The sequence below is a fragment of the Molossus molossus genome, unplaced genomic scaffold (genome assembly GCF_014108415.1).
Source record: "Molossus molossus isolate mMolMol1 unplaced genomic scaffold, mMolMol1.p scaffold_m16_p_18, whole genome shotgun sequence".
NCBI lineage: Eukaryota > Metazoa > Chordata > Mammalia > Chiroptera > Molossidae > Molossus > Molossus molossus.
Window position 1 is genome coordinate 16,635,042 of NW_023425353.1, and position 13,801 is coordinate 16,648,842.

The window sequence follows — 13,801 nt, forward strand, 5'->3', positions numbered from 1 at the left end:
TCCCTTCTGGCCTGTAGTGTTTCTGTTGAGAAGTTAGCTGAGAGCCTTATGGGGCTTCCTTTGTAGGTAACCTGTTGCTTATTTCTCCCTGCCTTTAGGATTCTCTCTTTGTCTTTAATTTTTGGCATTTTAATGACTATATTTGTTGATGTGGGCCTGTTTGGGTTCTTCTTACTTGGGGCTCTCTGTGCTTCTTGAACTTGAATGCCTTCTTTCTTCACCAAATTAGGGAATTTTTCTGTCACTATTTCTTCAAATATATTCTCTAACCCTTGCTTATTTCCTTCTTCTTTGGGGACTCCTATGATGTGAATGTTATTATGTTTCCAGTTGTCCCACAGTTCTCTTAAGCTGTCTTCCTGTTTTCTAATTGATTTTTCCTTTTGTTTTTCTGATTGGTTGATTTTATCTACCCTGTCTTCTAATTCACTGATCCAGTTCTCAGCTTCCCCTACTTTGCTGTTTAGTCCTTCCAGTGTGTTCTTTATTTCTGCTATGTCATTCTTCATTTCTTCTTGGTGGTTTTTCATTTCCAATTTGTTGATTTTCAGTGTTTCTATGTCTTTACTCATGGTGTTGGTATCCTTACTCATGCTGTTGAACTTCCTCAAGATCATGGCTCTGAATTCTACCTCTGATAACTTGCGTAACTGCATTTCATTTATCTCATCTTCGGTAGAGGTCTGTTGTTCTTTCATTTGGGATTTGTTTCTTTGTTTCACCCTTTGGGCTATCTCAGTGGGTTTTGGAGTGTGCCACATTTTCCCTGTGGGTATTGGTATTCTGCTATTTGTGGCTCTCTCTACATGGGTTTGGAAACTTATGTTAAACATCACTGTCAAGTCTTACTTTCCCAGGTAGATTTGCAAGCCCAGGAATGGTTCAGTTATCCTCTAGCTTTTTCCGGGAGGCTATTAATCATGGTTACTTGAAGAGCCTTGGGTTCTCAGTTGAATGAAAAACTCCCTTGGGTATTCAATGTAAGAGGATTTCCCAAGGGTGGGGCAGATGCTGGTTGTTAATGAGCCTCAATTTGCATTTCAATGGCCCACCTGAGTAGGGTTGAATCTTTGAGGGAGGGGCTGCTGCCTCCCTCCAGAGCCCTGGGAAGGAGTAAGATGGCCACCGTCCTGTGTAGTCGCAACTCAGGAAAAGCTCTGAACACCTTCCAAATCCTGAGTGTCCCCACACAGTTCTAGTCCAGTCCGCCCTCCCTCTGCCGGAGCCCAAGGTGAGTGGTGGTGACTATTTTAGTGCTCTGTCCTGGCCCTCTGTGCTGTGGAGCAGGCTTGGGATTTTAACCCTGAGGGCGCTGCTCACAGCTAAGATCGCTGCTGTCCGTGGGCTCCCAGCCTCCCTCTTGCGCTTCAGCAATGCTACCAGGATCAATTCAGTGTCCTTAGTTATATGGTCCTTGCAAGCTGCATTTCTGTTGTTTTTTCCCAACGATTTACCTTTATTTTAGTTGTAATTCCAGTTTAGTCCTGGGAGATGGTGTGTGTAGCTTCCATTCACTGCACTGCCATTTTGGCTCTCTGCAACTGTATTTTTTGAGAGGATTACTTAGAACTTGGGTGGAGTGTGTAGAAACCTTTGAATAGACAAAACAATTGCTATAAAACTTTAAACCTTATTATTAAAAAGGGCACATACCATGACTATACAGATTGATGGAGTGCCACAAACTGAACACACCTCTGGAAGCAGTACCCAGATTAAGAAGCAGAACCTTGCCAGCACTTAAGTAGCGCACTTATGCCCTCTTCCATCCACTGGCCCTCCACTATACCCACCACCCTGAAAACTACAGCTTGGGGTAGCTTTCCTTGGTTCTTCCCTTTCTGCTGATAGACTCATATAGCAAGTGTTGTGTTTAGTGTCTTTGGCTCAGCATCATCTTGTGCGTGTCATCCTTGTTGTTAGGTGTAGTTGTGGATCATTCATGCTCATTGCTGTGAATTACCACCATATATTCCATTCAGTCTACTGTTGATGAGCATTTGGGTCACTTCTGGTTTGGGGCTGGATGTAGGCCAAATAATGCCCCCCTAACCCCTGGTCACGGGTACCATTCATTGGTAATGCCTGTGACTATGTTACCTTACATGGCAAAGGTAAGTATCTTGACAGAGGGAGATGATCCTGAATTATCTGGGTGGGCCCAGTGTAGTCACAAGGATCCTTAGGAGAGGGATGTGGTAGGGTCTGGCTCAGAGAAGGAGATGTGACAGTGGAAGCAGAGGCGAGAGGAGGGAGATATTTGAAGATGCTACATTGCTGCCTCAAATAGAGGAAGGGGCCCTGAACATAGGAATGCAGACGACATCCAGAAACTGGAAGAGACCAGGGAATGGGTTCTGCCCTAGAACCTCCAGAAGGAGCCAGTCCTGCTGACCCATTTTATACCTGTTTCTGAACTCCAGATCTCTATCAAATGGTGAATTTGTGCTGTTTTAGGCCACTAAGTTTGTGTAATTTGTTTTGGCAGCAGTAGGAAGCTAATATAGGGCTGTTATGCATAACATTGAGAACATTCTAGAAAATGCCTCTTGGTGCACCGTTGTACATAGCAGCAAATACAAGTTAAGTAGTTACTGCCACCATCTTCCAGGGTGGTTGGACCGATTTATGTTCCCACCAGCAGCAGGATATGAGTTCTGTTTGCCTCACATCCTCACCAACATGTGCTGCTTCCTGAGAAGAGATATTTTTCAATGCAGAATTAGCAGGACCTTATGTCCAGTGGACACTTTGCAAGAGGCTGATGCCAAGCAAATGCTGGTCAGTGATGATCTAGCCAGCCGAGGGGGGAAGAGGAAGGGGTAGTGCCAGAGTTTCTAGCTGGGGAGCATTGTAATTCCTCTTCCATGGAAGTGACTGGGATACAAAATACTGATGAATTTGAGATTAAAACAGAACTTCCCAACAGAAGAGTTGGAACAGCAGTTATCTTTGTAATTTTCTGATTAACCAAGGTGAGTGGTGGGTATTGTGAGGTGGGAGAACAATGTCTCCTTATTGTGAACACCCGTGTGTTCAGCCAGCTCCTCAGAGTTTGAAAACTGCCCTTACCTACATGTTGTGACCTTAAGCTAATCACAGCCTCTTGGCGCTCTGGTTTTTCGGTCTATCAAAAGGTTGTGATCCCGCCTTCCCTGGGGGTGGATGAGTGCAGCCTCTGTGTGAGACCCTCGGATTACTGCCCACAAATAGGAGGTGCTGAGTCAGCATGGCTGTGGTGGTTACTGACAACCACATTAAACACATACATTCCTTTTACATAAATTAAACACATGCCATTCCTTGGCAATTCTGGATTCAGATGTTCAGGGGGCTGAGTGGCTGCCTTGAGAGAAGTCTGAGAATATCACCCTCTTGGTTGGCATCCAGGGTGGGTAAGGTCAGGCTCATGGTCCACTCCCCTAGGGCTTTATAGAAACACTATCTCCCCATAGCCCTGAAACTGCTTTTGAAACTTTGTTCATTCATTCATTGATTCATCTGTACTGAGCTTTACCACTGCACATTATAATACTATAGTTAGGAACACAGATTCCTAGAATAAATGGCTGATTCAAGTCTCAGCTTTACCATGTGCTCTCTGTATGGCCTTTGGTAAATCTTAACCTCTTTGTGCCCAGTATCTGCCTCCTACAGCTGATGTGAGAATTGAATAAGTTAATGCACGTTAGATCCAAGCCCTTGGGCATCCTCAGTGCTGGGGTAAGAGACAGGTGCCCCCAGTCCCTGCCCCCAGCCACAGCCCAAGGGCAATGGTCTATTGATAGCTCTCTACAGGATACCTTCTCTAATATATGGAAGAAAATTCTAAAACCTTGACCCAGAATGAGCTGGTGGGCCAATGGAGGGCAGGCTGTGGTTGCTGCTCAGGAAATGTTGCAGTGAGGAGAGTCTTGTTGTTGGCATCATTTGGCAGGTGTCAAATCCCTCTGCGGCAGTTCCTGGGTGCAGAAGAGCTTGGTATGCTGAGCAGACGTGCCTTCCAGGCTGGGGGGAGGTGGGCTGAGGTGTTCACAGTGGCAGGATCGACTCTGGTGTGGACTGCGTGCTTTCTCCCTCTCCCTTTGTGGTGTGGATGCAGTGACTCCTCTGGGACTGAGCTCATGTCCCACTACCCTTCCACCTCTCTCCCTTCTGAAATCCACAGCTTCCTTTTTGCCTTATTTTGAGCCCTCCATAATGTACATACCTCAGCTGATGAAGTTAAGCTCTGATGGAAGCCAGAGCAGTGGCCCCAAACAGGGATCCAGATGCTAAAAATATCTCATGGTGTGCTCTTTGCAAGTTAAAGGAGCTGTATTGGAGGCTGTGGCTGACGATTCTCCCCAACACAGAATCTGTTCGATGCCTTGTGGTGCAGGGTCCCAGATCTGGCCCTGCTCACCTGGATCTGAGAGTTAATTTAAATGGTGTTTTCATCCGGGAGCTCCTACTCATGGTGGAGCATATGAAGGGAATTTGGCCCAGCAGGCCTGTGATGCTCAGCAGTCAAAACAGCTGTTGCAGTGGAGCTGGGCCATGAAGATGGCACCAGCATGGAAGATCATGGGTGTCAAAATGACCCTGAACTGCCTTTTGCCTAGGAAGCACCAGGTTGGAGACCAACACACAATCCCTCAACATGGTCTGCAGAATCAGTTCTTTTAGCACTGAAACTGAAGGCTGTTTGGTTGACACCAAATGAAGTAGCTGGTTTGCATTTGGAACCACGTTGTAGAAAGAGAATCTATCTTTTAACACTAAAACCACACCCCAGGTGGTGAGGAATGCAGTACCTGAACCTGAAGAGACAGCCTCAGGGTTCCATCTCAGACTCACCCTGGGCAAATGCTCAGGGAGTAGAATAGTGGGCGAATCCTCCACTCATTTGCATGATCTCTCTCTCTCTGTCTCTGTCCCATGTCTTTCTCTTAGTCTGTCATTCCTAAGCACATAGACTTGAATCCTTAAATTTGAGTATTGTGTACATTTGGATGGCATTTTTCCATTCCAAGTGGTCACTTTGTGAAGTGAGGCCTACCACTCATACTTGGGGCTCCCAGCATTTCTAAGTCTTCACACTAGAAAGTATAACATGCTTATCAACACCTCTTCATCTGTCAAACACTGACTGCGTACTTATTTGGAACTGTACTTGGTTTTACCAAAATTGTAACCAGAAATAATTACAGAAATAGGCCTCACCCATCTTCATAGACAGAGCATGTCCCAAGCTCCAAATAACAAATCCACCCTCAGAAGGGTCCCAGTGAAAATATTTAATCATAGTGTCAATTTGGATGAGAGTTAAGTAGCCATCAAAACAAGACCCAATTAAATGGTGACTCAAAGAACAAGGTGAGAAGGTGGCCATGCTCCATGCAGTCACAGACCTAGGTGTCTTCTGTCTTGTTGCCCTGTAATTTCCAAGGGCATTGTCATCATCTGCATGGTCAAAGCTGAGTTCCAAACAGTAGGACAAGGCATGCCCACATCTTCAGATGTAGAAAGAGAAGTGGCACATACCACTTCCTCTCACATTTCACCGGGAATTCAGATATCTGGAGGCTGCACCTAGCTCTAACCATGCCCGGGAAATGTAGTCCATGTTAAAACTTGAATAAGTTTGGAAGAAGGGGAGAATAGATTTTGATGGACACTGGGCAGCTTTTCACATATTTCCCTTTATGTATTTAATGCAGCTCATCGTGTGTTTATAACATTAATGCACCAGGTTATAAATTTGGTTGTTTTGCTTTTTCAGAAAGAAGACCTGGGATCGCCACGCTGTGTCTGTGGACAGTTCCACAGTAATGAATCAGTGTGTCTTCAGAGGAATGGAAGAAAACAAGGAAAGGTACAAATATCTTTAAAAATTAAAATTAAAAATATTTTTACATGCAACAGTTAAATGCAACGCAGAACATGTATGTCTCTGTAAGTCAGTGGAGGCCATTAAAAATTTGGAGATATCCAAATTTCATGTGTCTCCTATTAATATCTCTAATTTCTTTTTAAAATTAATTTATTTTTATTTTATTCATTTTAGAGAGAGATATATCGATTTGTTGTTCCACTTATTTATACATTCATTGGTTGCTTCTTGTATGTGATCTGCCCTATCGAACCTGCAACCTTGGCATATTGGGATGACACTAACCAACTGAGCTACCTGGCAGGGCTGATATCTCTAATTTCTGACACCAGAAGAGAGATACCTTTGTTAAGTATGAAGGAATTTTTTGAGGACTTAGAAGGAAGAGTTGATATAAATACAACCAGTGTGATGTAGAATTAAATATTTGAATCCAAAAACCGTGGACACTCATTCCAAGAAACTATGGACACATGCTCAGATGTGTTATGTCTGCACTTGGGTGTGGCCAGTCCTTCAAGAGTAGGCAAAGGCAGACCCTGACTCTTGGCAACTACATCTTCTTTTTGAACTACAAAAGTTCAAAATGATGGCAACTACATCTCTTCTTTCCATCTCTTCTTTTTGCCTTAAAATAAATATTATTAATTTAATTTTAGTGCCCAGGAAGTGTGTGGATACATTTTCCTAGTTAAAAATAAGAGTGAAGTCCCCAATGACCCACCTGTCCCCGAGTTTCATTTCCAGCCCCCACCCCACTCCTGCCTTTCGCAAAGGTGACCGCTGTGATCCACTTTGTGCATTTCCTTCCAGAACTTTTTCTGGGTGCCTGTGTACATAGAAAAAAGTCATTATTTCCTTCCTTCCTTTTTTCTTTCTTTCTGTTCTTTAAATACAGAAATGCTATGCTTATTGGTCTATTTTGTAACCTTTTAAAATAATTAAATTGTATGTCGTAAAATGTTTTCAAGACAGTAATGTGAATCTATCTTGTTTTTATGCTGCAGCAAAGTGAACAATGTTTCCATAGTATGAGGATCTCCCTGTTTATTGAGCTGTTTTCCTGACAGTGGGGGGTAGGTTCTGTTTTTTGCCTTTACAGCACATTTGTGATATACTTTCCTGTATGTGTCTCTTGAGCACATGGACAGACTTTTTTTTTTAGGTGGTTACTGAGGAATGGAGTTGTTGGGTCATCCTGTGTATGCATTTAAGATCTCAATAAATATAGGCAAATTATTCTCTAAACAGTACTACTTCTCAACCAGGTTCAGATTTCCTGTATGCCTACCTTCTACCACATGTCTGCTCCTCATGCTTTTTCATTTCGCTTGTCCCTCATTGAACACTGGCATCTCTCTGTGATCGTAACCCATCCCCCTCTCTTTACTCTGGGAAGTTCATCTTTTCAGGTCTCTCTGTTTCCTGGTTTCATCTCCCAATGGCCCTGGTGAGCCTCTGTCCTCACAGGGACCCCATGACCTATTCTGAGGCCCAGAACATCTGTCAGCCTTGGTCCTTCCCAGGAGCAGGTGCCGCTTCATTTTCTCTTCTGAAGAGTAATCAAGTATACTCCTCCAGGAGAAATTGTCACAGGATTACCAAGGAGGCTTTGAAGAACCTTTGGTAGGACTTCTTTACTTCAGGTTGTTTTATCCACCACCACCACCACCATCATCACCACCACCAGCATCACCATCACTACCACCACCAACAACAACTACCACCACCAGCAGCATCACCACCACTACCACCACCACCATCAGCACCACCCCCACCACCACCACAATCATCACCACCATCAGCACCACCATCAGCATCACCACCAGCATCACCACCACCAACATCACCATCACTACCACCACCACCATCACCACCACCACTACTATCATCATCATCATCATCATTATCATCATCATCATCAAAGGCAACTATATGAGTATTTTCCAGGTGTCAGGCTCTGTGTGGGTCACATAGCTTACTTATCTCATAAATTCTCATAATGGTCCTATAAGGTAGGAAGTTGTATCGTTAACCTTATTATGGCCAGCAGGTGATGTTAGGATAGAAATTCATTTAAAACCAACTCAGCAACAAAAAGAATAACAACAAAAACCCTGTCTCTCTGTGGAGCCCCAGCTCCTAGCCATTGCTGTCACTTTAAGTGACAGACTCATACTTGCCTAGTGGTGAGTCCTCCTTGTGGGCACAGCTGTGGGGCCATCGTGCCATGTTTGCAGTTGCCTTGGTCACACTCAGGTGTTATGCCTCACTGGGGTCTTCCCAGGAGAGAGTGTAGGAGTTGAGAGTGGTGGTTTTGGGTTGTCCCCATCCAGCATGTGAACATGGGCTCTTGCACACCACCAGCCCTCTCTCTTCTAGGGCACAGTTGTTGATGGCAGCCTCACTTGCATTCATCCAAAACGCTTCTCTGGAAAAGAGGTTTTCAAGGTTGAGAATATTTGTCATAGGGAGAAAATCTACTTTATTAGGCTAAATACACCCACTGGCTGTGGAGGGAGAGGAAGTTCTTTACTAACCCCTGATAGAGCTGATCAGCATCCTACACTAAAACGTTTAACTTTAGATTTAGTTTTTTGTTTTGTTTTTTATCCTCACCCGAGGACATTTTTCCATTTTTTGCTCAGGTAGAGTGGGAGGGAGAGAGAGGAACAGAGATAGAGAGAGAAACATCGATGTGAAAGGAACACATCGAGTGGCTGCCACCCACACAACCGACCAGGGCCGGGGACAAACTGCAACCGAGGTACACGCCCTTAGTGGGAACCGAACCCGGGTCTCTCAGGACCGCAGGCCGACGCTCTAACCGCTGAGCCAAACCGGCCAGGGCTAGATTTAGTTTTAAAAGCAGAAAAAGTGCAGTTTCATCGGTTTTCCTGAGCACTGCCCACCCCATTATGTTTCAAAGACCTAAAATTCTAGAGCTAGAAGAGATGTAGGCTCATTGTATCATTTCTTGCGTCTTCATCATTACAGTTTTAAGCAGTCAGGCCTAGAGTGATGGCATGTGTTTATAGAGACAAGCCTTGGTTTCAGGTCTCTGGGGTCTGGCTCTGGCTCTTTGCATAATGTCACAGCTACCTCTTGTGATTATCAGGAGACGCATCAGCTCTCGTCCAGCTTATTAGCAGATAGTGCCTTGAAGGAAACTAACCCATTTGATCAGTCAATTGATTATTTATTCAGTGGGCCTTTATGTTGAATACTACTGTGTGCACCAGGGACAAAAAGGTGGGTAAGATGTGAATTCTTAGGGAATTCAGAGTCTTAGGGGTTGAGAAAGCAGTTGCATATACTATGAACAATGATTAAGTGAAAAACTTAAATTCTTCATTGGTTAATGGGGACAATAATAGTATCTCCTGCAATGAGTTGTTGGGGCATGTCCTGAGTTAATCAGAGTAAAGCACCTGGCATATAGTAAGCACCTAAGAAAGGCAGCTGCTTTCATTTTTGTTTATTTTAATTGCTATATAGAGTAAGGAACCTAGGAAGGTTTTTGTTTTTTTTTAATCAGGAGATTGATAGGGCCAGACTTGTGTTTTAGAAATGGTAATGAGATGACTCAGTTTCTCATCTTCTATGTATTTATCTTCTTAGTGTCTGCCCCCCTACTGGACTGTACATTCCATGGGGCCAGGTCTTTCCTATTTTGTTCACTGTGCTTCAGCGATGTGCCTAAGACAGAAAGGAAAATAGCAAAGACACAGATGTTGGATTTTTTAATGATTTTGTTTTTGTTTTTTTTTCATTAGGAACTTTCAAATATTATTGTAGCCAAAACCTGGCTGTGTGACCTTGGAGGTGTCTCTTTACTTTCTCTCTCAGATTCTTCATTGGCTTAACAGAAAGGGGTTGGTTGATTGATGAGTTTCCTTTCAATCCTAACATTTCCTTTCAAACCCAACATTAAGTATATTATTTAAAACAACTGTAAACCTCATGAGCGCAGACAGGGTCTGTGTGTCTTCTCATTGATCCCTCAGGGCAATGCCAGGGATATAGTAGGCACTCACCAAACATTTGTTGAATAAATATGGAAATTGGATAGATAGGCCCCTCATTATATTCATTCGCATAACCTCATAACTTATTATTAAATTATTGTTAAAGTAATTTGGTGAGTGCACATGCTCTTACTTGAGACACAGGAAGACCCCATGAGGACAGGAATATTATTTTACAGATGAGAAACTGAGATACTGAGAGGCAAAGGGCTGGGCAGTGGTCTGTAGCAAGGAATGAAGAGCCTAGACTCCGACTCAGTCTCCTGAACCCCACGTTCTGCATTGGGGTGTGTGTGTGTGTGTGTGTGCGTGTGTGTGTTCCCAAGCCAAGTCTTTATCTGTCTTTGTACTGGCCAAAGGCATTAATTAGGACAGTGTCTTGGAGGATCTGTCATGAAGCCACTGAAAAAACCCTTCAGTGAGCTCAGCTAATCCTCTACACAGCAAATTGTAATACTATCTGCTAATTCTGGGCACCTCCTAAGGGGCTTTTTATATACATACATTGGCTCCAAACATCATAGCAACCGAACAGAATACATATAGTTTGCCTCCATTTTGCAAGATGAAAAAACAGTTTTAAGTACCTGCCTCAATATCACAGGTAATTATAGGGCTCAGACTTAAACCTGTGTCTTTGACACTTTCAAGGGAGAAAGCCCCTGGCCTTCTCACCACCCCCATGCTTCAAGATCTCCCCATCCAGCATGTCCCCAGCATGATCTGTGCACCAGCAGGGGGGGGTGGGAGTGCCCAATCTACCTTCTGATGAGAGACCCCTCCACGCACACTGCCCTGTTATAGGCTCTGTTGGGTCCTGTGAGAAAGGGCACATTTGACTGAGCTTAAGCCAGCAGTGCCCAAACAGGTTTGGCGACAAGCCCCGTTTTTCCCTGCATTGCCTGCTGGTGTTTGGAGAAAACCATATTCTGAAGAGCAGACTGGGAAATGCTGATGGGCTGTCCAAGAAGTCTGGACAGCCTTGGAGAGGTGAAGTGCTCTGTCCCAGGTCCCGGGGCTGGTAAGTCTGAGAGTTAGGGTCACAGCCTCAGGTCAGGAGAAGTTGTATTTTCTCCCCTCTCCTGGCTTTCCAGCTTCTCAAGGTCAGCAGCTGAACTTCTGGAGGGTGGAGGAAGTGGAGCTGGTGCCCCACACAGCCCTTTGGGCAGTGAACAAAGAACTAATAAAAACCAGTGACCACAACAACTCCGGCCTAAAGCCAAGATGGAAGCTGATAAGCAACTAAGGACAGGCATGGGAACTACCCAGTCTTAAGGTGGTACAGACCAGCCTACCCCTGCAGCATGAACATGGCACAGGACTCCGGGGCAAACCTCAGTTTTGGATACAGGCCCTCACATTGCCATCTAAAAATCACTCTATTTTTTAGCCAACTCAATTCACCAAAGCCACTCACAGACTGAGAGCCTACTGTGTGCTGGGCCCTGCCTGGGCTGGAGGTGGGCTGTCACTGCCCCAGAGAAGGCTCACCTTGCAGGAGAGTAAAGTCTAGCAGAGCCAGCACAAAGGGGAAGCTCAAAACACATTGGAAGAAATGGGCAAACCAGATAAGATTTTTATTTTCACAAAAGAGACACACATTTGTGCAACCTAAGCGTGAAGGACCTGCCTTCTTTGAGCATTTTCCTCAAGTGTTTAAGGCAGCTGAGCAATGATGGGATGTTAATGGATGGACGGACTGATCTACTGAATGAATGAATGAATGAATGAACGAACGAACGAACGAACGAACGAACCAATGAGTGAATGAACAAAAGAAAGAATGAACAGATTTAAACCTTTTACGTTCCTCCAGCAGGGGCTGAGTGCTCACCATCTACCCATGTCCCCACAAGTCCTTTTACCAAAAGGGCAAGGACTTCTCCCCTCCCCTTTGAACATCAGAAATGTGCTTGCCTAACTCCATTGCTGCACAGCTGAGGAAACTGAGGCACAGAGAGCTGATGTGATCTGCTGGCAGTCACTGGTGGCAGCAGAAAGCTGCACTCCCCTGGAGCTTGATTTTCTAGCAATCCTGTGTTCTTGCGAGTCAGCACTCAGAAGTGGCCAGTAATGGTTGCTGAGTCAATATATGCTGTTGGAATAGGTCTCCTCACAATAAAGTCACTTGATTAAAAGACAAAATATTCATAAATCACAGGAGCAAAACTGTGTTCCTGCAGGGGGCGTGAGGTCTATAGGCAGGGCTTGGGGAGCCCCTCTCCTCAGAGAAAGTGGGGTTGGCCCCATGGGAGCTGCGGCCCTTCTTGCTGGCAGGCTTTGTCGCATCATTTCACCTCAGGACTGCAGGGCCAACCCCTTGTCCTTATCTACGCCTCCACTTGTCAGTTCAGAAACATGAGTGAGCACCTACTGTGTGTCAGACACCACCCCCTTGCTTCTCGTCTGGTGGGGATCCTCATCTTACCTTCTCCCTGTAGACGGGAGCTCAGAGTCGCTCTGCAGAATGGGAGCAGCTGCTGTGGCTGCCTCAGGGGTGAGGCTGGGCTTTGGCCAAGATAATTTCATTGAGGCACCGAGCGTGGGCATTCTGTCTCATGGGGAGCCCATCAGCATGTTACTAATTCCAGGCAGTCTCCTTCTCAAAGGGTGGCCCTAGTGACAAGGGAGCTTCCAGGAGGGTGTTAGGGGAGGTGGTGAGATCCTGGCCTGGTTGTGAAAGTTTCCAAGTCTCAGTCTGCCATCTGCGAAGGTGGATAACAGTGGTACTTAGGTCATAAAGTTGATGTGAAGGTTCAGTGTGGTAAGAAATGCTTAGCTCGTGGTCACTGGGCACCCGGCTAACACTCAGCACCGGGTATTAGTCTGTTATCAGCCTGTAAATCATTCTCCCACCAACCACAGAGCCAAGAGGCGCTGTCAGAACCCATGTCCTCTACCTTCCTATGACTATTCCTAAGGCATGATGATCACTTTGGGAAAATCATTCAGCAGTTATTTGAGTACCTGCCATGTGTTCAGCACTCTCTCAGGCGCCCTGGGGATACAGTCAGACGTGGACCATGCTTACAGTCTAGAAGGGAAGATGCATTTATGTAATGGGAGACAAGAAGGGCCTAGGAGGGTCTGGCACACAGCGTGAACCTGGGGAATGTTTAAAAACACACTCACTGGGAGGACTCAGAAGGACACAGTGCTCTGAGGTGGCACCAGGAAACACAACTCCTGCGACACAGCAGGTCAGGAAAGAGTATCTTTGAGCGTTTGGTCTCTGGCCCACATTAATCTGGGAGCCAGAGCTCACCCAGCCCTGCCCTGTGGACAGAAGGTGGTGGGTGAAAGGCAGCGTCTGTCCTGCTGCTGAGCCCTGCTGAGTGGAGAGCATGTGCCTCCCTTCTGGGGAATCTGACGGAAAACTGCCAGGCAAGAGCAGAGCACTTCCCCTGGAGGTAAATCAACCTTTCAGCTCTGAGGGCCAAGCATCAGGCTTGGAGAGCCGCATGAAGGTGGGGTGGGGGCATTGAACCCCGATGGTTGGCATGCTCACTGGGCCAACAGAGATGCACAATTAGCAAGATGCATTTAGGAAGCTCTGGTTTTGTTGGGGTGTTCTGCTAGGTGTGGATGGGGAGAGTCTTGAGACCTTTGTTCTGTAGGTGGGAGAAGAGCATGGGTACTTGGGTTTAGGCTTTCCCGGGGATCACTGCTGGGACTTGAGCTGTGTGTTGCCTTTGTCCCGCCTGTGTGCACTGTTGTATGTGTGTGTACAGTCTGAGCAGGAGCCAATGTTTTCTTCAAGGGTGGGTGTTGATTGAGGGCCTGCTGTGTGCCAGGCACTGTGCTGGGCTAGGGGTAGATTTGTGACTAGGACGGGCAGGGGCCTGATAGTAATCTAACAGGATCCCTGCCTGGGAGGGCTTGGCAGTCTAGTTTACAG

The 13,801-nt window shown here is 45.7% G+C and overlaps 1 protein-coding gene across 1 annotated transcript in view; it reads left to right on the top strand.

The window, feature by feature from the left end:
* The first annotated feature begins 5,765 nt into the window (after positions 1 to 5,765).
* Positions 5,766 to 13,801, top strand: part of ARHGEF3 (Rho guanine nucleotide exchange factor 3) — a 286,293-nt gene continuing 278,257 nt past the window's right edge. The window contains exon 1 of the mRNA XM_036266162.1: positions 5,766 to 5,857. Within this exon, the coding sequence (XP_036122055.1) occupies positions 5,814 to 5,857 (44 nt within the window). The 5' untranslated portion in view covers positions 5,766 to 5,813. The remainder of the gene's footprint in view (positions 5,858 to 13,801) is intronic.